We start from the raw sequence: 23,712 nt of genomic DNA, 5'->3' as shown, positions 1-23,712 counted from the left end.
CATGAGGTAGCGTTGTTGAGTTGAGGTCCTCTCTCCGCTCTGTGTCTGTGAAGTAGTTACGATGCGGCGGTACTCGTGCATGTGTGTGTGGGGGGGGCGTTGCCTTGGAAGAAGCCCAGAGGGGAGGAGGGGGGGTTTAGACGGAGCTCCTGAGGCGATGCTACTTTGAAAATGATGCTAGCTTTACAACATCGTCGACCCTATCTTTAACTATTCAAGGTCAATGACTAACCTTAACTATTCGCAGTCGATGCCTAACCTTAACCTAGTGGTTTTGTTGCCTAAACCCAAGTTAGTGGTTTTGTTGCGTCAACCTAACTGCAGACGTTACTGTAGTTTTGTTGCGTGGCGTAAAAATGACACTCAAAAAGCCTTAAATGCATAGACGTGAAATGTCTGTGTAATGTCGCGCTATAGGCTATATGCCTTCCTGTGAGACCGGGTTGGAAATACAATTAAAAGTCATTAAAAAACAAACTTTCAATAATATTTCTGAAGCCAGTTATCATGTTGTGTACTAAGAATAGAAATGAAAACACCAAAATGGCTTTCAATTTTGACGTGTTAAATATATCCGAAGCATGTGACCTCATCACTAATTCATGACTGATGTAGCCTGAGGGTCATCTTAGTATATGACAAATGTCTGAGCGTGACACCTGCCATCTGGCTTTCTGCATGACAGCTTTTGGAATGTAGATCGAGACCCTAATGGCCAGGCGTGGTGGCGCAATTATTAATTTATAAGTGACTCAGCCTGAATGGGGGTTATGAGAGGGTAACGGCCAAATACATGTAGACCACATTTGATCCACATGACGTGTGCAGGAAGGAAGGGCTACGTGGGACAAAATGTGTGTAGGATCAAGGATATCATCTGCCAGACGGGGAGGTCTGTGCCTCAGGGAGCTTCTAGTGTATCAGTTCAAAGAGGGATGGATGTCGGTCCGCTGAGAGGATGTGTTCATATATGAGAACCCCTTTCACTCAAGAGCCCGGACATAGGTTTAAATGCAGAGGAATTATTTTGTTTTGGCAACTTGAGGGTATGGAGCAGAGGTTTGGGTGGAGCGGAATAAGCTGTAAACACGATATTGTTGTAGTCCAAGTAAGAAGTTAGCATCGCCCCGGTTCCCTTGATAAAAAAACAATGGGATTTTTCCATTTTGGATTATTGCAGAAAATAAGCTTTCCGGCAAACACAAGTTTATGATACTGACACGTTTTGTTCTGCAAAATAATCTTTACAAATGAACTCCATGAACTCTTATGATTTGTGCAGTGTAAATGCAATCACCAGAAGTAAAAAGCTAACGTTAGGCTATAAATAAACTACACTACCGTCGGCGTGATGACGTTTAGTCGTCTCATTTAGCCACTTGTTAGCAACCACCTTTTTAAAGACACATAAAGGCTTCAAAATTCAGAAGTGGGGTATTTACTGACGTATTTTATATCGTAGAACAAAACCTTAAAATCTCTTCAGCTTGTGTTAACCACAGTCCTTATTTCAGACATTTAACTAAAAACTAGGGCAGTCAATTGATTGAAATATTTAATCACATCACATTTAATCACATTTTTTATCAGTTCAAAATGAACCTTAAAGGGAGATTTGTCAAGTATTTAATACTCTTATCAACATGGGAGTGGGCAAATATGCTGCTTTCTGCAAATGTATGTATATATTTATTATTGGAAATCAATTAACAACACAAAACAATGACAGATATTGATCCAGAAACCCTCACAGGTACTGCATTTAGCATAAAAACTATGCTCAAATCATAACATGGCAAATTCAAAATCTGTCAGTGTGCTGACTTGACTATGACTTGCCCCAAACTGCATGTGATTATCATAAAGTGGGCATGTCTGTAAAGGGGAGACTCGTGGGTACCCATAGAACCCATTTTCATTCACATATCTTGAGGTCAGAGGTCAGAGGGACCCCTTTGAAAATGGCCATGCCAGTTTTTCCTCGCCAGAATTTAGCGTAAGTTTGGAGCGTTATTTAGCCTCCTTGGTAAGCTCGTATGACATGGTTGGTACCGATGGATTCATCAGGTTTTCTAGTTTCACATGCTAGCATCTTCACTCTAGCTTTAAAACTGAGCCTGCTATTATCACTAACTTATTTCCATGTTTTAGGACTCATTCCTGCAGCACTCTATTCTGTCTCTTTTACACTCTGTTTTTGGTCTCCACCACCTCCGTGAGGGAAATATCTGTCTCTTTAGCTGCTAAATGCTTCACTGTGTTCACCAGTTAGTCCCTAACTGTGTCAGTCTGCTGTTTTTCTGCTGAGCAGCTAGTGTACAGTGGGCTTATCAGAGCTTTACACTGAAAACCGCTGCCTGCTGCTGCAGAAGGAAACAATGTTGACGAGACTGATGAGACTGAACCACGCGGTAAAGTAGCAGATCGTAAAAACCAAAACAATGAGCTGAAAGAGTGTTTAAAGGTCTTTGAATGAGGGAAAGATTTCTGGTGAGGTGTGAAACTGGGAGAAATAATACAATAAGAGACTGCTGGGAGACATACATGGCAACCAGCAGGCAGAAGGTTGCCAGGTAAGGTTTCTCTACACGTGCATAGCTGTGTGTGAACGTGTATCGGTACTCAGGCTTTATCTGCAGAGCTCTCTAAGCTCCACTTTTCCTGTGGGCAAGTGGGTGTTAAGCCTGTGTCTTACAGACATAAGTCCCTGTTGTCATTGAGAGAAAACTCAAGACGATTAAAGTCCAGGTAGAGCAACAATAAATATCTGTTCTGAGTTTGTCACACCAAAATTCTGACAGTGAAACGAGTCATTACGCTCAAAACAATTTATCCATGACCTAAGCACAAGTTGAACTAACTAGCCCAGTCCTGGAACACACACACACACACACTCTCAATAGCAACCCTGAATGACAGGCACACAGAGAAGGCCGACACAGACGGGGCCGGACGGCCACTAAAAACTTTATGGATTATTTGACGGCCCACTGGGATTTGTCCCGGTATGCCAGATGGCCACGACACCGCTGGCTGTGGTGAGGAAGTGTTGTGAGTGGTGATTGAGTGGGAGAAACCACTGAAGCTATGTGCTCTAGTTGTTGTATAGTGTTAGAGGAACCACTGAAGCTATGTGCTCTAGTTGCCCTCTGACACACCAGCAGCTGCTGATTTATCACCTTTCTTCTGCCCCTGCTGCTTCTTGGCATCATTGGGCAAACATCCCATAATAACCTTTCAGCATATTGTAATTCAAGTGTTCTGAGAGAAAACTATAGACTGCTGCACCTCCTCATGGCTCTGTTTTCAGGCTTTAGAAAATCTAGGGAGACTTTGACCAATCACAGGTAATTTCAGAGAGAGAGTGTTCCTATTGGCTGTGCTCCGGCTGGTGGGCGGTGCTTGGTATTTCCTCAACTGATCTCACAAACTTTCTCATTTTACAGCTAAACAGTACACTACAAGATGTTTCTGAAAACATCTGAGGAGAGAAATAGGCATTACAGTAACAGAATATTGATTCATATTTGATCAGCGTTGCCTAGTTTGACCGTTTGGTCGGAGATGGCGAGTGATTGACAGCTGATCAGAGACGGCAAGGCTCCAGATCAGCTCTGATTGGTTGTTTTCCTCCGGTCTGTGAAATCTTGCAGATGCCGTTAGGAGCACCGGAGGACACAGAGGGACATAATTTTTTGCAGTTTACCTGTCTCATGCACTACTGTCAGGATATAGTGACGGTTTTATAAAAATAACGTATTGTAATCATATTTGCTCCATTTCTACCCACTGCAGCGTTTAAGCTCTGGGGACATATAGTGACAACTACTGCTAATTGGTTTGCAAAATATAGTTGCCTTTGTAATAGTGTGTGCCATATGGATTCAGTTATATCAAGCTCATCATTTTTCACAAAGTACTCAAGTTATTCTCTCCTCCCTTCCTAAATCTTAATACAGACGTGTGCATCACAGCAAAGCAGTGAAAACCGATGATCGATTGTAAGAATATAGGGTCTATAAAAAGGTAAAGTCATAAATTAATACTTTTCTGGAGCTGTAAGTGATTTATGTTTCTGTTGGGGGCTGTGTGGCCATCGTTGTTTACTTTGGGATTTACTGCCACACCACTAGAAGTACAGCTGCAAGGCATACCAGCAATGAGCCGTAATATCTTCACGTACTCCATGTAGCGCTTTTTTAGGCCAAGTTGTTTCCATAAGACAATAAAGTATGAAAGAAAGAAATGCAAGATAAAGTAAGATTTAAAACTGTAAGGATAAATCACAAGATATTAACTGTCTCCATTCAGTAGTTTGTCATGAAAAGATGTGTTGTTTTCTCTCTGGCAGGTTATCCAACCAGGTCCTGAGCAGCTCACAGAGCTCAAGGACACTATTTAGCAGAAACTAACCGCCACCCTGAGCACATCCACATCCACACACACACATCCACAAACATACACAGCTGCTTCTGTCAGGCTGTACAGAGACGGTGGTCTGTGTGACTGTACGGGGGAAAGAGTGAGAACTAATATCTCTTAATGGCATTAGCATTTTGTTAAAGTCAAATTCATTTTTGGAAAGAATTTCCAATATTTTTTTCAAAATTGTAATTAGTTCATAATCAGTACATGTAATCAGTACACAACCTATGTTATGTGGGTAACAAGGGTAAATGTATTCTGCCCATGTTCCTAAACTATCCACAGTGCTCCAGTCAGTAGAACACCATGGAAGTTGACCGTGTTTGAGGTGTGCATGTACAAACAAATAAGTAAAAAGTACGTGGAAATCAGAACTTATACAGAACTAAATTCATGTATCTCCTGAATCTTTCGGTGGAAAAGAGTCTCATCAGAGGAAGTTGACCGCCATGCATTACCCTACACTGTGTTACCGAGAACTCAGGTCTCCACAGGTGGACCATGTCCACCAAGGTTGGCTTATTGTCTAGGGGACTATTAACTTCCTAAAACCTTGTTTTCTCAGAAGGTTAACAGGGAGAGACAACACTGACACTGCAGCAGTCTTTTAAACTTCTTGACTGTCTTTTGTCTCGAAGCTATGAGCCAAAATGTTGACCACTTTGTCTAAGAGATCTGCGCACACTGGGCACACACACACACACAGAGTGGCTGTACTGTTTATCCTCATTATCTGTGCTTTGAGTTCCTGTGTTTGTCCAGCTTTTACAGCGGTCAGAGGTCAGTGGAGGACAATGTGTCTGGATGAACAAAGAAACAAGACTTTTTAGTGCTGGCCAGTTTGTAGTTTTCCAGGAAAACGGGAACCGAGAAGTTCGGCCGGGGGATCGAAAGAGAAAGTTTGCCATCTGAGGTGTATTAAGGCGTTTTAAGGAGGACATAGAGGAGACCTGTTAGTTTGTGCAGAGACAGATCATGAGTATTTGCCTCTGTTGACTGAGTGGACTGGAAATGAAGCCACCAGCGGACACAAACTGCCACAAATCACTCAAAGCCTATCATCTTTATTTTGTTACTTGTATCATTGACTCAGCAACATAAATTCATGGAGTGAATTTGAGGCTAAAAACTCGGACTGAGAGTTGCACATTGTCGATCATGGCACTGGAAAATAAAGCATACATCCAACTTCATTTCCAAAACAAGCTGAGATGGGCTGAGTAAGGAAAAGGGGTTCACTGTAATGCTCTTCCATATCCTGCTATTCCATTTTAAAAATACTTCTCAAGTCAGATAGGAAGGTGATTTCTCACTGTGGTTATTGGCCGTTTTTCCTGTCACATCAATGGTTTAAAATCATTCAGAGGAACTCTTCGAGGGGTATAGGGTGTTTGGTTTGAGTAACTGTAGCTGGTGTTGAGCATTATGTGGCTTCTCTTTGCACTCGGAGGCCTTCACACAGGAAATTGTGACTCCATTTTTAGGATAGCCCATCTGAAGGAGGGGATCATGTTGGAAGAGTTACAAAAGTGTCACTGAAGATATTGTGTTAAATACGTTAGACCTATATTCAGAGAGCTTGATAGAAAAGGAGTTGTATTCACTTTAGATGTATGTAGGTTAGTGCCTCAGTGGTTCTGGAGCACTCTGAGAAAAGTCCATAAAGATACGAGCCAATGTACCGTGTTAATATGAAAGAATTTTCTGTATCGATTTTTCAAAGGAATTTTACCCGTATTTTTAAATATGCATTGCATTGTGGGAACAAGAACCTCTGCTAGCGCGAAAGTTGAAAGAGGCAGAGACCATCACAGACGGCAAAGTTTAGTTCAAATTTCGGATTTGGAGAAACCTTTCTCACACTTCTGTGGTAAAAAAAAAATCAACAATTAATATCTAACCAAATGATTTATGTTAATGACTTAACGTTAGCTCAGTATCGTTTTAGTTGTAAAGCTGTTTTGTTGTTTAGTTCAGCTGTTGTCGACCGTTAACGTTACCAGATACGCCAGGAATATTTTGCTGACTTATTTTGAGACTAACCCAAGTTTGGTATTGTAATTTAGGTTTTACAAATGCTTGTATTTTAGACTTCAGTGGTCATCAGGTAGAGTTAGCCCCAGTTTTAGCCCCACAGAGACCGATAGGTAACGTATAAATGCTAGCGTTAGCGTCTGTTTTCCCTCCAGAATGTAAAGGTTGGGCCTGCTATTTGGCTACGTACGGAGGATATACCGTAAATTTACGGAATTTTCCATTTTAGGGTTGAAGAAAATGTCCGTAAACTTAACGGAAAATGTACTGGTAATTTTCTGTCATGACATTATCTGTTTTTTTATGGATTTTTTTCTTAGAGTGTCTTAAAGTTGTTGAGGATCCACAGGCTGGATGTTGGCACAGAGACCCAGAACTGTGAGAAGATGGTGGTGGTGGGGGGGAGGGAGGACGAGACGAATGAGACCAAGTGGCTCCTGGCTGGAGCCTCCATCTCTGCTCAGTGACCCGAGGGTGTCTGTCACCGGGTCACCTCTCCACCTATTAATAGAGTCTCCTGTCCATGTGGAGGGACCTGTGAACGGAGAAGACCATACTGAAAATGTGTGTGAGGCCAATAGAAGCAGTGTGACTCCATCTGATGTTTTTTTTCTTATTTTAAAATACATTTTAATTTTGAAACTTGGCATTTTTTTTCCCATTTTATTGCCGTGCATTTATTTTGAAAAGTTGCAAAAATTGAGTGCAGCATCGACATATATTCTGCATATTATGCATGTTTAGCAGTATACAACAATGTACAGCACTATGGCAGCCCAACACACATTATTAATGCATGATTTTTGTATGAGTCTGGCGATATTCAGTATTTTTCTTATTGTCAAAAAAATCATCCTATAATACTTAAAATAAAATTTAAACAAAACACTTCAAAATATTGTAAAATTTACATTTTACATGATATGGACACAAAACGTTATTGTACTTCGCCATGCATAATAATGAACACTTTAATACACTTTTCGTACATTATTTTGTTTATTACCACATTCTTACATTGTATGTCATGCATATGATGTCATTGGCGTCTATAAGGCAGTCAACTACTATAATGAAAACACATTCTATTGTATGAATTATGTATGAAACAAAACACTGTATGTTCATATAGAGCACAGAGTATACACACTTTAACAACATGCATATCATTCTTGTTGATTATTTTCATAAAGGAAGTTATGTTTATAACAACAAATGTGACAGAACGTTTTGTAATGGGCATACACACACACACACACACACACACACACACACACACACACACACACTTTGATGGCTCCCCTGATAATCAATCCTGACAGGAGGAGGTTCAAATTCCCGGCGTTCCCTGTGGAGCCGGGGATGCCACTCCAGCCGACTGGGACAGAGAGAGGGGGGGGGGGGGGGGACGTGGAAGCTAATATTTGTGAGGAGAGGGAAGGACAAGACAAGCAGGATGTTTAGACTCTGGGTGGAGATCTTCACATTGCTGAGCTCATTTGTTTTACTTAAAGAATGCAAAAAAAAATTTAAAAATGTACGTGACATATAGAAGATTTAAAGTTAGACAAATTCCATTTAAATTAAATAAAGCTAGTTGGAATGGAGAAGACATGTTGGAATTTAGATTTGTTCTAGACATTGCTTGAAGTATTCTGAAAGAATAATAAAATAAAAAGCGAGGCCATCATCCTGACTGATATCACAAGTGAATCAGTGATCCTGCTCTGCTGACAGGAGGCCTTTCAGGGCCTCCGGAACAGCGGCGAGCAGCGGTGCTGAGGTTCCACACCACAAGCCACAGACCCTCACATGGTTTGCTCCACGTTGTGAAATGGAAACCTCTTAAATCCACTTTTGGGGATCTTCATGTTTTCACTTCAATTAATGGATTAGAGGGTTGGAAAGATCTTAAACTCTTTCTTACAGCACAGGCTGAGAACTGAGAAATGCTTGGTAGTCCTGCTGAAAACAGAGAGCTGACATTCTGCAGCTACCCGGGTTGTACTCGGGGGAAAAAAGGAGGTAGGAGAGGTGGATGAGTCCCAACCAACACAAGGCTTTCATCCAGCAGACCGCTGTTCATGTCCCTCTATGTAAGAATCAGAAATTGCTTGTTAACAGTGACATCTGCGGCCGTTAAGTCAGCGACAGTCAGCGTCATATTGCTCGCGCTACGTGGACGCGAGCGAGCATCGGTCAAAACAGTGAGGCGACACACGAGACTGAACGTGATTGACAGGCATCATGTTGATTAACGTTAGCAACATTAGCCAGCTTAACCACAATATCACTCTACAGTATATTTCACCTGCTTGGCAGAAATGTCAGCATACCTGTCCAATAGGAATTTTGTCAGCTCTGGGTTCGTTTTGATCCCCAAAACCAAACGAAGGTCCCTCCATGAATCGAAGACCCAGCCGATGTTGATTCTAACTTTCCCCCCGACGTCGGTCACGTTCCTGTTTTGCAAGATGGGCTTAGCTAGATATGACTTATTTTTTTTGTGCTTCCGTGGAGTTTGTGTTGTGGTCTGAGTCTTTTGTTTCATTAGCGGACTCTGCACACTGTTAGCTTTAGAGACTAAAGGCACTCGCAAGCATGCATATGTATGCACACATATGTTGGATTTTCCCAGAAAAAAACAATGGCCCGGATTCTTCACATTAAAAACAGTCCACAGGCTGATAGAGGAAACCCAGAAAGTCGTGAAAGGTCTAATTTTTTAGGTTAGGTTACAACCTGTTCACACATTGGCAATAAAACAAAATGATTAAGAAATGTTTATACATGTCAAAACTTACATACAGTCCCTTTAAGTTTCACTTTCACGTTACGTACATGTAGTTTTTTACTAACTATAGTGGTTCAGTTGCCTGAACCTAAACACACATTAAGCACATGTTTACTGTGAGAGGGTCTGACATGTCAAAATAAAAACGTCAGTATGTGACGAGTTGGGATGAGAACGTGTTGGTCAGACGTGTTTCAGCAGTGGTTGCTGTGACATTTAGTTTAAGGATGCATCAAATTCAATTTCATTAAGGTTTCATGTGCTTTTCCTTTTTTGTGAAGAATGTGGACAGCGGACCATCTGGGTGACAGACTGACACAGAGACTACACTTAAATTATTAATACAAACAATCTCTAAAAGCATGTTACTTCTTCTGTCCTCTTGTTGAATTGAAGGTTAACACACATCTAATTGTTTCTGCCTTCAATCAGCCAAATTACAAACTGGGAGAAAGTCTCTCTGAGGATGAAACCACACTGCCACCTGGTGGCCTGTCACACCTACTGGACCAGATCTAAGGACGTGCTTTCATAGGACTGTGATGAACTCCCTGATTGTCTGCTGGCTGCTGCCCTGCTTTCTCTTTTTTTGTGGAAAGGGTTTATCATGTTAGCATATTACATGCAAACTGTGCATTTGTTTGATATTGTGGGTTTCCTACCTGTATCCAGAATCTGCTTCTACCCAAAGACAATAACTACTTTGTATTTGGTTTTCATTGCATTTTCTTAAGAAAGGATGCATTCTGCAATTCTAATAATGTACACACCAAACTACTTTAAAGACTACAAGTGCAATAAGTCTTTGTGTGATGTAATTCCGTCCGCCTTGTAATGCCAAATAAAGTAAACTTCAGTCCCACCGCGGCCTCACAGAGACGGAGGAGATTGAGGACATTCGGGGTGAGAAATAGAGGCACGGGTGGCCACACATTGGCAGGCTGTAGGGTGGTCAAGCCTGGCTCCGACTCCTGAGATCTGCTGCTCAGCATATCAATGACCTTCACAACACAGAAGACACGTCCCTTAAACAAGCACTCACGGCTTGGAATAAAAGGGCTGTCATTTAGACTTTGTCTGTCCTGGTATTTACTCCACATCTTGCAATCATGGAATCATTGGGGCTGCTCTTATTTTAAAGGTCCCATATTGTGCTCATTTTCAGGTTCATAGTTGTATTTTGTGTTTCTACTAGAACATGTTTACATGCTGTCTTTTTTGCATTGCTATGCAACAGCTTGGGTATATGTTTACTTCCTGTCAGCTGATGTTATCACATACACTGCAACAGGAAATAAACTGGGACACATTTAGAATGTTTATGTTTAAAACCGTGTTATTATCTAAATGTTGTATATTTGTGACATCACAAATGGACAGAAATTGACGGCTTGTTTCAAACGCACAATTTCTGAATACGGGCTGTGTGTAATTCTCAGTATTATGAGCGTTTTGATATTTTAACAGTATTTATAAAGCTCTTAAACTTGCTTTAAAATATAAAAGATATTAAAAACTCACTTTTTACAATATGGGACCTTTAAGGTTATGTTTTGATTGTATATTTAGACTTGAATTATCATACAACATTTGAACAATTTAAAGACAAAAAAAAAGCTGTACATTTTCAACATTTAACTATTCATTCTGAATGGTGCCGCTGTGTGTGATTAGCATAGACCAGGGGTTCCCAATGACCGGGCCAGGGACCAGTATCGGTCCTTGGGTCATTTAGTACTGTGCCACATATGTACTTTGACATACTTGATATACATATGTTTTTTTTTGCTATTTATATTTCCTGGAAATGCTAGCCTTTTTATTACATATCACAAGGCAAATTATTTCCATTTAAAATGGGAATGTTGCAATTTGATTTAAACCTGCAGCAGCCAGAATATTTTTGGCATCACTGGGCAAAAATTCCAAAAGGCTTTAGAAAATCTAACCCATGACGGGAGACTTTGACAAATCACAGGTCATTTCAGAGAGAGCGCGTTCCTATTGGCTGTGCTCCCTTTAAATACAGTCAGGTAGTAGTGCATCATGGGGACGATTCCAGTGTTATGGTCTCCTATTTACCATACTCATAAGGACAAACTTTGCATTCTTGAGGCAATTTGCATTCTACCTGGGAAATCTTCAAACCTCAATGATCACTGATAAATGTCAGTGATACATAGTAATATGTGTGCATTATGGGTGTTAAATTACATGGAAATACCCATTTACTGTAAATACAATTTGTAGTATTTTGTTACCATGAATCCAGAATGATATATTTTTTACTTTTTCAATCAAGATGAATGTTATTTCGGTTAGACATGTTTACTAGAGTGCCGGATCGAGGTTTATAATGTACAGTATGAAAATGTTTGTGTGGCCCGTGTAAACTTGAATTTACTCAATGCAAAACAATTAATACATTAATATTAAAACAAACGTCCTAGTTTCTGATTATAAACAGACTATCGATAGGTAATTATATATTCTTTTTTTCATTGATTAAATATTTGAAGGCAAATGCTATTAGCACCCAGGTGTCAGTAGCCAACAATATTATTAATATAATACAATAATATTATTTAATCATTATATGAAAGGGCTTTCTGGCAGAAAACCATTCCATAGCTGCTGTATGACTATTCTCACACCGGTATTTTAATCAGGGATGATTTTTGCTTTGTATTGCCTTTAAGGATAAATATGAAAGATAAGTAAGGGTACTGTACAGGTCATTGTTGTGAAAGAATCACCGACAGGACGATGCTGCACCCCGATACACAGCGGAGAGGGATTCTTTCACAATAATGACCCACTAGCTGTACATTATCCCGCTTATTACGCGGCCACTTACTGAAGAAATCAATATTTTGACACAAAAAAGATCCGCCAGAGTCCGACATCGGAGCTGCGCCCATAGCAACGGTCTGTTATACATAGCAACGGTCTGTTATACATGGCAGCGGTCTCCTATACATGTCTGTTATACATAGCAACGGTCTGTTATACATAGCAACGGTCTGCTATACATAGCAACGGTCTGTTATAAAGATTCTACAGACCGCAGAACGCCGTGATTGACCAATCAAAATTGAATATTCAACACAGCCGTGTAATACTTTTTTTTCCTGCTAGCTTGACATTCATCAGGGTGGTCTTTGAGGCCGTTTCCTTCATACATCATACGACCGGTAGATCATCATGGATACCAAATATGCCATATAAGCCAACATTGAAAACACAAGAAACAAGCTTCGTCAACACGTCCTTAAATTTCTGCAACATATTGTAACACTTTTGTTATTTTGCTCGACTGTCAATTAGGCACATTTGTGAAAATATGAGTGTTTAGAAACTGTTGCCTTGTCTTCATACATGGGATACACTATTCATAAAACAGTTTCTGTCTCAAATGTCCAGTTATGTCAGACTTAACTGTTTGGTCCAAGTGTGGGTGAAAGCAAGTACAGACTAGAAAGCTTTTATTAAAATCCTTTACTAAAATTATATTCACTCAGTGGGCATTGAACATTTACTAGGAAATATGACATTCAGACCCTAAATGTCAAATTTGTGAAGGCAAAGATGTAATATATATTATATACATTCAAATTAAACATTCAAGTCTGATTCAAATCTAAATAAACTCTTCTATAAACATTTACCTCCGTGCTACTAGTGACAAGTAAATCCATACTGAAGGAAAACCCCACCCCTTGGATCTGGTTAAAGTGTTAGATATCATCTATGCGTTCCAGATGTTAGCTTATCTCATAAATAACCTCTGGAATGCTTTGATGAAAGGATTGTGTGCTCCCAATTTCCCTAAACTCACCTGTTAGTTCTATGAGAACAATTACTGCCATACCCCTTATTCAAAGTGCATTGCATTGTGGTTATTCTACAAGAACCCCCCCTTCTTCCTATTTTATTGTGATGGACTGACAACAAAATACAGCAATGTTAGAGCCCATTTATGCTATTTAACTCCATTGTACCTGCTGGAAATATGGCACAAAGTTATGTGGTCAAAGTTTGGTTTGAAAATACCAGTTTCTAACTGTTAAATATGTGTGTGTGTGTGTGGGGGGGGGATTTTTAAGACAATTAGTTCTGATTTAGTGATAGTCAAACATTTAGACTTCTACAACGTAGTCCGAGTTGCCACAGATCGCCCCAGCGTCTTCGTAATGGGCACAATTATGTGTCCCCACGCCGGGGTGTTGGCAGTCCAGCAGACTGGCCTCGGTCCCTTCACACTGAACATCATCCAGAAGAATCTGCAGATCCTTCCCCTCCCCAAACTCCGAGTTCTTGGCCGCCTTCAGAGCATGCCTGAAGCCCAGCTGCCGGCAAACCACCGCAGCGTTCTTGATGGTCCACAGGTCGTCGCACACGGTGCCCCAGTCCCCGTTGATGTAGACCTCCACCCGTCCACGGTCGCTGCGGCCTTGTTCATCCCCGACCAGCCTCACCGCTCCATTCTGGAGCTCGGGCGCACTCTCCGTTCTGGATTTGCCCTTCCTGCGTCTGCCTTTCCGCCTCGTGTGTCTGGGCGACTTGGTGGTAGTCGTGGTTGGCGAAGGGGTGGTCGGGTCCGGTACTCCTAGACGGTCGATGAGCTCTTGGAGCCAGTCGTAGGACTCTGTGGGTTGCGGCTCAGGCTGGATTTTGTTTCGTTCCTCAATGCCGATTAATGCTAAAGGGGAATAAAAACACGTTGTCAAAGATTTAATCAGTGTTGTAACCAGTCAGTAATGAGGTCAAAGTGTTGGGACTCACTTTCCTGGGGAACAAACTTGATGAGGTTACTCTTCACTCTGACAGGAAGAGGGTCATAGTGACAGTGTCTCGGCGGAGCACGTCTGAAAAACAATGAATAACAAAACAGAGTGAAATATTGTTGTACACGAGAGAAGACAGAATACAAGCAGGTGGACACATAGAAATATTCCAAATAGCCCAGTGGTGAGGAACAGTTAAATGAGGTTAATGGATGGGAAACAAATTAGGTGACACAACCGTCTACTGCTGAGAGAAACGCAGAGAGAGCCAAGAGCTGTCAGAGGAGGGGAGATTTAGAATGGCAGGCCTTTGACACTGCTGCCAGCGCTGCTTCAGAGACGGGCAGCAAGAACTCTACATTCAGCTAAAGTCATCCCACCAGTGCTGAGAAAACACAGATCTAAGCCTCCATCCAGGCCAAGTGTGATCATGATACTGCACATCCCCTTGGGCTCACAGAGAAGAATGACATGCCTGTGTCTGTAATTATGAACAGATGTGTGTCTTATATATCCATTTCCGAGACACAGAAATAGAACCGTACATACTCTCTACACAGTGAGCAGTTACTGTACACGGCAAGTTTTCTCTGAGTAAAGATGGCGGAGTAAGAATGAAGCAAAGTAATTCATAAATAAAGTTTCTGCCGCAACTTGGACTATTCCATATCCCCCCTGGCAGTGGCAGTAATGGACTGAACCATCTTATCCCTGTATGAGCGGGATCGGTCGGTCACATCCACAGCATCGCACTGACTATGCATGTATGAAACTATACTATATTACACATGAAATAAAGACCTGGACAGTCATTTCTTCATCTTAGTTGATCACCTGCACCTTCTAACAGAGTATGGAGCTGACAGCGTAGACACAGTAACAGATAAATGGACTGCATTAATATACAAGTGAGTCTTAGCAACCACTCCCAAGCCAGCATTCACCCTTTCACACACACATTCGTACACTGGTAGAAAGTTACTGTGTAGATTTACTCAAGTACTGTAATTAAGTGCAATTTTGAGGTACTTGTACTTCACTTGAGTACTTTCATTTTATGCTACTTTCTACTTCTACTCCACTACATCTCAGAGGGAAATATTCTACTTTTTACTCCACTGCATTTATTTGATAACTTAAGTAACTAGTTTCTTTGCAGGTTCTTATTATTAAGACAAAATAATAAAGGATGATATATTATCATAAATTATTAGACGGCTGTGTTGAATACTCGATTCTGATTGGTCAATCACGGCGTTCTGCAGTCTGTAATTTCTGTAAAGACCGTTGCTATGTATAACAGACCGTTACTATGTATAACAGACCGTTGCTATGGGCGCAGCTCTGATGTCGGACTCTGGAGAACCGTTTTTGTGTGAACATATTGATTTCTTCAGTAAGTATCCGTGTAATAAGCGGGATAATGTCGGGTCATTGTTGTGAAAGAAATCCCTTCAGGGCGATGAGAGTGCAGCATCGCACTGTCGGGGTTTCTTTCACAACAATGAGCCGCTAGCTGTACATTATCCCTTACTTAGACAAAAGTAGCTCCACCTTTACCAGGTGCAACATTAAAGTCATGAACACATTAATGCATCAATCATCAGCATACAATAAAATAATCTGTATTATTCTGCATAATGAGTACTTTTACTTTTGGTACTTTAAGTATATTTTGATCCTGATGCTTTTGTACATTTACTGAAGTAACATTTTGAATGCAGGAATTTTACTTGTAATTTCTACACTATGCTATTGCTACTTTTACTTATTACTTAAGTAATATATCAGAATACTTTTTCCATCACTGTCGGTGGCCGAGGCCCCACACAAGGTGCCACCTGCTCATCAGGAGCCATAAACATTCACACTCACACAACAACAGCACAGCCATCGGAAGCAAGATGGGGTTCAGTCAGAGGACACTGCCACATGTGGACTGTAAACCGCTTTACCTCCTGAGCCACAGCCACCCCCGTGTCCCCTAAGTGTCCATAATACCCACCTCGAGGGGTCCACCACTTTATAAATGACTCCTGAAGGTGACGTAGCGCTCGGTATTCCAGTCGACATGAAGTACAGCTCGCCTGGTGGAAAGAAAAACAAAACACTACATCAACAGGACATTACACATTACAGCTAGTGCAAACTCAGTTTGAGGGTGTGCATGTGTTCACACATTACCAGCTTCATCCTCTGCAAAGGAGATGATGTACTGGTGGTAGTTGTTGATGAGTCCAGGGAAGGCACAGGTCAGGCCCATCCCCATACAGATCTCATTGTATTTCCATTTCCCTGTGTTTCTGTCCTCCCTCAGACTCATCAAACGCCTGGAAAAGGAATGAAATCTACAATCTCCAACGTGCACTGCACTGTTACTTTATGATGAAGCATTGTGTGAACTTTTTAAGTCTTTGTCTACTTCTACTTTGGTTTATATTTTCCTACTTTTCCCAAAGTACTTTTAAAACAGCCTTAGAGAACATTTGCTTCAGGAGCTTTACAATCTGTATAGCACACAACACCCTCTGTCCTTTGACCCTCAATTCAGATCAGGAAAAACAAAAATGATTCATAGAATGTGAACATAAATGAAGAAAATGGATCCCGGAGGATGTCAAGCAGCATCCAGGTATCGCCAAACAGAACCTCCTCTCCACCAGGACCATTTAGATATATACGTATCAATACCACAGTGTGAAAATACTCCATTATAAAAGTCCTGCATTTAAACTTTACTTAACTAAAAGTACAGAAGCAAAATGTACCGTATCGAAAGTAAAAGTATTCATCATATAGAATAGAGTGTTTTCATATAGAACATTATTGTCACCTATGCACTGACATTTTAATGTTCGCTGGTCAAGGTGGAGGTGATTTTAGCCACTTTATACTGGCCTATATGTACTGCAAAAAGGCTTATAACAAGTAGTTCACAGTCTTCATGCATCAAACAAACACCTCCATGTATACCAGTTATCTTCAGGTTTACGTCTGACATCACATCGTTGCCATTACTCAAAAAATAGCAAAAACACACGCTTCTAAGCTTGGTGTTATATTACAAAGAAAATCTGCTATTCACCAGATTCAACCCCTCTTACCCGCTCATGAAGTCTCCAAATATGTACATGCCGTTTATGTTGGGATATTCGCAGCCTCGGTACACGTAGCCACCAGTCACTGACTTGCCCATCTTGTGAGGGTACGCATAAATAGGGAGGACATCATCTGTGAAAAAAAACCCAATCATTATTGTTATTACTGAGTTTCTCCTCTCTCTGTTAGCCATTTCTTTACAATGAATCCATGTGTTGACCTAATTAAACATACTATTCTGAGTGAAAACAGATTTAAAAGATGAATATGAAATTTATTTTTCAAGTCAAACTTGTAAACGCCATCATGTGATTATGCCGAATGATTAGATGTCCGAATGAAATCCAAATGCAGTCAGGGCCAGCGAAAAGTTAAAAATAGATTGCAAGTATTTTTAATAAATATTATTGGAAATGAGCGTAGCAATCACAACACATTGCCATGATGACAGTGATACACAGTAAAAAGAACAATGCAGTTCCAACTAACAAGGCACATCTGAAGTGACTTGTGATGCATTAAAAGAATTACAGTTAGGCAAGTAAATCATGTCTTAGGTTATGGTTACTGATTAAATAACTGTCTGCTCTGTGACAACAGAATGAGCCGCATTTTGCCGACAGAAAGGTGTAAGTTCTCTGTGTTTGGTAGACGCTGGTCAAATGTTGCTTTCAATATTCCCTCTGACACCCACTGCAGTTAGATTAGTTGTAATGATGAGCTCATGTCTTTTTACTATGTGGCAGCATTTCTACCAAGGGCCAAGAGCTTGCAGCTTTTCCTTCAAACAAACACTACAGAAGCTGAGTTCATCCAGATAGTTAAAGTTACAGTAGTTTGTGCAGAGAGCTGTCGTGGTGCTCTACAGTCTTGGCCCTTCAGTACAACGCAGTCGGAGACCACTGTTGTCTGCAGTTGAAGGAGGGTAACCATGGACTGACCAGAGCATGCCTACCTAGTGAGCTGTTGGCACACAGCTTCTTATCGTAGCAGGAGAAGCCCTCTTTGGCTCTCCAGCCGTAGTTTCGACCTTTCTCGATGATGTCGATCTCTTCGAACTTGTTCTGGCCCACGTCCCCGCAGAAGACACGGCCTTTGCCCTCTTTGGTGCGAGGGTCACCGCGGTCCACAGAACACCTCCACATATTGCGGACACCGTAAGCATAAACCTCGGGTCGTGCCCCCCGCTCGTGTATGAAGGGGTTATCTGGAGGAATTCTGTACAACGGGCCTCTCTCATTCTCATTCACATCAATGCGGAGAACTTTCCCCAACAGGGCTGACCTAAAGTAGAAAAAAAAGTCATATTTCATCTCAATTGCAAAGAAACATGCAATTACTCTTCATAAATATAAACTAAGTGTATATATTATTATGACTAAAACATTGATCAAACAGTAGCACTGTAAGGTTCTTTGCTACATATTGGTTGCATCCTTTGCTACTTAAGATCATTCGAGGGTGTCTAGTTTCAGAAATCTTTGTGGAAATCTTACTTGTTCTGTGCATTCCCACATTTCCCGAAAGGGTCTCCTGCCATCCCACCATCCCCTGTGAAAATGTATAAGTAGCCATCATCTGCAAATAGAAGTTGCCCTCCGTTGTGGTTGGATGCTGGCTCATCGATCTCCAGAATAACTCTGGAGGGGACATGGACATGACAAATAAGACAAGACAAAGAGCTGGTATAGGCCAATTGCTGTTTGCTCATCTGTATCAGTCCATACCTACCGCTCAGAGGCATGATCCACTACATTCATGTCATTGGCTGACACGTGGAACTCACTGATCCTGATCCTCTCGTCAAAACCCACCTCCACTGAGTAATACACATACAGCTTCCCATTGAACTTGTGCATGGGGTGAAAAGTGAGTCCGAGAAAGCCTCTCTCGTCACCTTCCCATGACGACGTTAACACCGCCTTGGTAATATTCAAAAACGGCTTCTCCAGTTTGGACCGGTCGGGAAGGTACGTCCACACCAAGCCCACCTGTTCTGCCACAAAGAACCGATGCGTGCCATCGTTGGCGTGCACCATGGCTAGCGGGTTCCGCAGCCCGTTCGCGACTTCTTCCAGGCACAGCTGCAGACAGCCGTCCGTGTCTGACTGGACCCGGCCCAGATTCTGGGTGAGCTTCTGGTTGCTGAGGAGGTGCGGGTAGCAGTAGTCCACGTCGTCTAGCTCCAGGTACTGGCAGAGACGTGTCTGGTCTTCTTTCACTTTGGCTATGTGAGGGTCGTCAGACAGGTAAGGGATGGTGGAGCTGCACTTCTTCCAGAACTGGGAGCAGTAGTCAGGACAGAGGCCAGGGATGGTCCTGGTCCTGGTGCTCGGATTCTCAGCATCAAAGAGGTGAGCTGCATATGGAGAGCATTCCTGAGGTGAGGAGAGATAATAAAGAGGATGACTGAGTATGATGTGTAGTATGTAGATTTCCTTAAACCTGCATTAACTGTTTTTTAATATGTCAACACTCATATTGTTATAGAGTTAGAATTATAGAATTATAGAGGACGGTCTAGACCTGCTCTATAAAAAAAGCCTCTTGAGATAACTTCTGTTATGATTTGACGCTATATAAAAATAAATTGAATTGATTATCACCTCTTAAGTTGATATTGTGAACTTGGTAGCACATAATGTCCTATTTACACATCCAGCAAATACAGAGCAACACTTGTATTCATTGGAAATCATGTTTCTGTCCACCTGATGTGTTTTAATTTAGCTCTGTTTTTGTGTTCATCAACTCCTGATACACACTAAGTTCACCAGTTAATCGCTAACTGTGTCCGTCTGCTGGTTGGTGCTGGGCCAGTAGTGTACAGAGTACAGCTGCCTGCTGCTGAAACAGGGTCAACGACAGCAGCAAGACTGAAATAAAACACTAAAGTCACGGCTCATAAAACCAAAACAATGGAATTGAGGGTAACTGCAGTCTCAGGTGATAATTATTTGTGGGTTCATCACCACGGCTGACCCCTCTCACATTACACATCATGTCATCAACTGTTCGCATAAAAATATTGATTGTAGAAGCTTTAGCGAAATCAAATCTTGGTAGGCAACAATAAAGGATCTGTTTGTTTAGCTGATTTGATTGTAAAAATGTTTCAAATTGATTCTCCATTGTTTAAAGGAAACTTTAGTACTGTCATCAATAATATAACTGTCAACTAACACGAGGGGCTCCTCTTATGTCACACTCTTTGAGCTGGACATACAATACATGCATGCATACCTATATATCATATATATATCATGAAAGTCACAGAAAGCAATGTTATTCGGCAGCCTCAAAAGAGACAATGAGTTGTTTTAAGGTATTGTTTTGAATAAATTTGACATTCTGACATTGTTTTTACTTTTCTAAATAAGAAAAAATTATAATTTTACACAATACTGAGGTGAGGTTATTGTAATATGGGGGTTTCATGTCACCGTATGTCTGCAGATAAATGTAGTAATTAGGGAGACCGGGGTTGGTTGGCTCACTTTTCACTCTGTGCTGTATTTCTCTGGCATCATTTGTTATTGAATGAATATTCTAACCAGGGAGGGTTAAGGTCTCAGCTATCAATAAATGATTTAATGTACACAAATGTTTTCTAAATTTAGGTGATTCATGATGATTCATCATCGTATCACAGGGTTGGCTGGAACAATGTTTAAAAATGCTAAAACTGCAACCAGCAGAAACAATTTGAACATTTAATTCAATGAATTAATTATATTAATCTTTCAAAATGTTTTTTAATCTCCTGAAATATCTCATCAAAATCTACATTATCAGTTACATTAAAGCAGCAGTGGGGTAGAAATGGAGCAAATATGATTAAAAAAAGTTATTCTTATAAAATGGTCGCTATATCCTGACAGTAGTACATGAGACAGGTAATCTGAAAAAAACAAATCATGTTCCTCTGTGTCCTCTGTCTGACCTGTGATTGGTCAAAGTCTCCCGTCACGGGCTAGATTACTTAAAGCCTGAAAACAGAGCCATGAGGAGGTGCAGAAGTCTAGTTATCTCCCAGAACACTTGAATTACAATATGCTGAAAGGTTATTATATAATTTTTGCCCAATGATGCCAAAAACATTCTGCCTACTGCAGCTTTAATGGACACTTGTGCCAACCAACCCCACTCTCCCCTAAGGCATATTTCTGACTAAACTTTATATCATACATAAACATATTACAACTCCTTTACACTTTTTCCCAAGTGTGCACAAAAAGTACAGTCAACTAGACAAAAAACACTAGTGATGGGACAAGAAATATCCAGTTATGACTAATTGGTGTTTCCTCTTATGAAAATAGGTCCATAGATAAAAAAAAAATCCCAAATCTTCCTCAGTCTAGATGTCTAGAGTGGTGAGCCTGTATTGCGTAATATTGGGTACATCTGCCTGATAATATGTTGCAGCCTCAGTTGCTCAATCAACATGTGAGAGGACTGAAAGCTGCCAACCCTTCTCTCTCTCTCTCTCTCTCTCTGTGACCTTTACCTCCATTCAGCTCATCAGGCAGCTGGACTTTACATTCTGTAAACTGACTGTAAGATCACATCATTCTGTTGAACTCTTTTACTATTCATATAGTTCATATAGAGTTACCCTGCACTATATTCATTTTTAACAGTCTCTTCTGCACTATATTCACTTTTCAGTCCTGTATCACAGTTGTTACCCTGCACTATATTCAGTTTTAACAGTTTTCTTCATCTCCTTGTATTTTTATATCTGGTATATTTTTTGTACTTTGTACTTTGCACTACTAACTTTTTTACTGCCTTTTTACTAACATGTTTTGCACTATGGAACTGTGATAATGGAAACTTGAATTTCCCTCGGGATCAATAAAGTTACTATCTATCTATCTATCTATCGATATAGTGTTTTTACGCATGACAGATCTCAGTGTTTTGGCTATCCTGTCAGACTACTGTGCGCATGATAGAGACGTTTTGGGACAAATCCCATCAGAGACCTTTGTCCCCAGCTGCATGTCTATAACGTTACCTGGCAGAGCAGCTCCAGGACGGACCCAGCACAGTTGGCATATCCATAATAATCAAAATGATCCATAATCTGGTAGTACTTAGTCATCAGCTCCTGGTCCTTCTGGTAATCACAGCAGCCAAACTCCTTGTACATGATGCAAAACTGCAGCTCCTGCAGCGGTCTGAAGGGCGGCTTGTAGTCCAGACACTGCGGGTGAGACGTTACAGGTGCGAGACATAACGATAGAAAGACACACAACACAATGCCCACAGGCGAGACCCGCATCCGACCCGGGACTTTGCCGTAACACCGCTGCATTATGGCGTGCGTCGGAGACCATGGAGGACAAAGTTGTGCAGAAGAACAGAAGCGACTTCCTGTGCGCACTTTGCTCTTCTGACTCCAACTCCAACCATCCGCGCTATGTGGACCTGTGACGTGGTCAGCAGCTGTGTCAACCTGTCCTTGTCCTGGTCCTGGTCCTGGTCCTGGTCCCGGTCCTGGTACTGGACTGTCTGTCCTCTGGCTGCAGCGTCTGAATCTGAGTGTCCTGCTACATCTGCACACAACATGGGAGGAAGCCACCGAGCGCGCGGGTCCATGCGCGGGTCGACTGCTGTCTGATATAATAATAACATCATCATCAGCAGTAACGTGACGTCACAGTCCACAATAACTCCTCTAATCTCAGCATTATATCACATTTATTGTTTTCATTGACAGTCCAGTCTTCTGAATTGTAATTAATTAGGGCACGCAGTGCATTGTGGGACTGTGGGTTCTTCTGTTATTGTAGTTTCTTGTCTTAAATATTATCTTTTGCAACACATTCTAGTTGAATAATCATGATGTGACCTCCTGCTGCCCAGCAGATGGCGACCTTACCCAGCCTTCATCATCTCACTGCTGGATAACAACAGTCACCATACTATATATGGAGGACAAAACCTGCCAAAATAAAAAATAAATAAATAAATAACTCGATAAATTACGCCATTAAATGTACCAAAAATAATATTAAAAGTAAATGTTGGCATTAATTAATTGATAAAATGTGACACAAATTGAGATTCCTGTTTTAATTTGCTTCTTTTTTTTATTTACCTTTGTATTAATTTCCCTATCTACTCTAATATTTAAAGGTCCCATATCATTTATTTATTTATTTGTAAATCACGCTCATTTTCAGGTTCATACTTTTATTTTGTGTTTCTACTAGAACATGTTTACATGCTGTAATGTAAAAAACAACAACTTTATTTTCCTCATACTGTCAGCCTGAATATGCCTGTATTTACCCTCTGTCTGAAACGCTCCGTTTTAGCGCATTTTGACGGAATTGCAACGGAATTGCAATAGAATTGCGTTGCCAGGCAACAGCTTGGGTCCATGTGTACTTCCTGTCAGCTGATGTCATTCACATACACTGCAACCAGGAATAAACTGGGACACATTTAGAATGTTTACGTTTAAAACTGTGTAAAGGGTCTAAATATTGTGTATTTGTGACATCACGAATGGGCAGAAATCCTGACAGCTTGTTTCAAATGCAGAGTTTCTGAATACGA

At 41.0% G+C, this 23,712-nt stretch overlaps 1 protein-coding gene across 1 annotated transcript; it reads right to left on the bottom strand.

The window, feature by feature from the left end:
• Nucleotides 1-12,736: 12,736 nt before the first annotated feature.
• On the bottom strand, nt 12,737-22,774 carry hhipl1 (HHIP-like 1). Its single transcript, XM_074661616.1, has 9 exons — nt 22,163-22,774; nt 18,871-19,517; nt 18,636-18,779; nt 18,095-18,423; nt 17,145-17,271; nt 16,225-16,370; nt 16,046-16,127; nt 14,039-14,121; nt 12,737-13,955 (listed from the first exon to the last, which is right to left on the bottom strand). Exons 1-9 carry the CDS (start codon nt 22,460-22,462, stop codon nt 13,393-13,395), a joined length of 2,421 nt encoding a protein of 806 aa, XP_074517717.1. The 5' UTR covers nt 22,463-22,774; the 3' UTR covers nt 12,737-13,392.
• Nucleotides 22,775-23,712: the final 938 nt, after the last annotated feature.

Source organism: Sebastes fasciatus, chromosome 15, assembly GCF_043250625.1.
Source record: "Sebastes fasciatus isolate fSebFas1 chromosome 15, fSebFas1.pri, whole genome shotgun sequence".
Classification (NCBI taxonomy): domain Eukaryota; kingdom Metazoa; phylum Chordata; class Actinopteri; order Perciformes; family Sebastidae; genus Sebastes; species Sebastes fasciatus.
The sequence above is the reverse complement of the archived record's forward strand: the minus strand, read 5'-3'. Positions and strand labels throughout refer to the sequence as shown.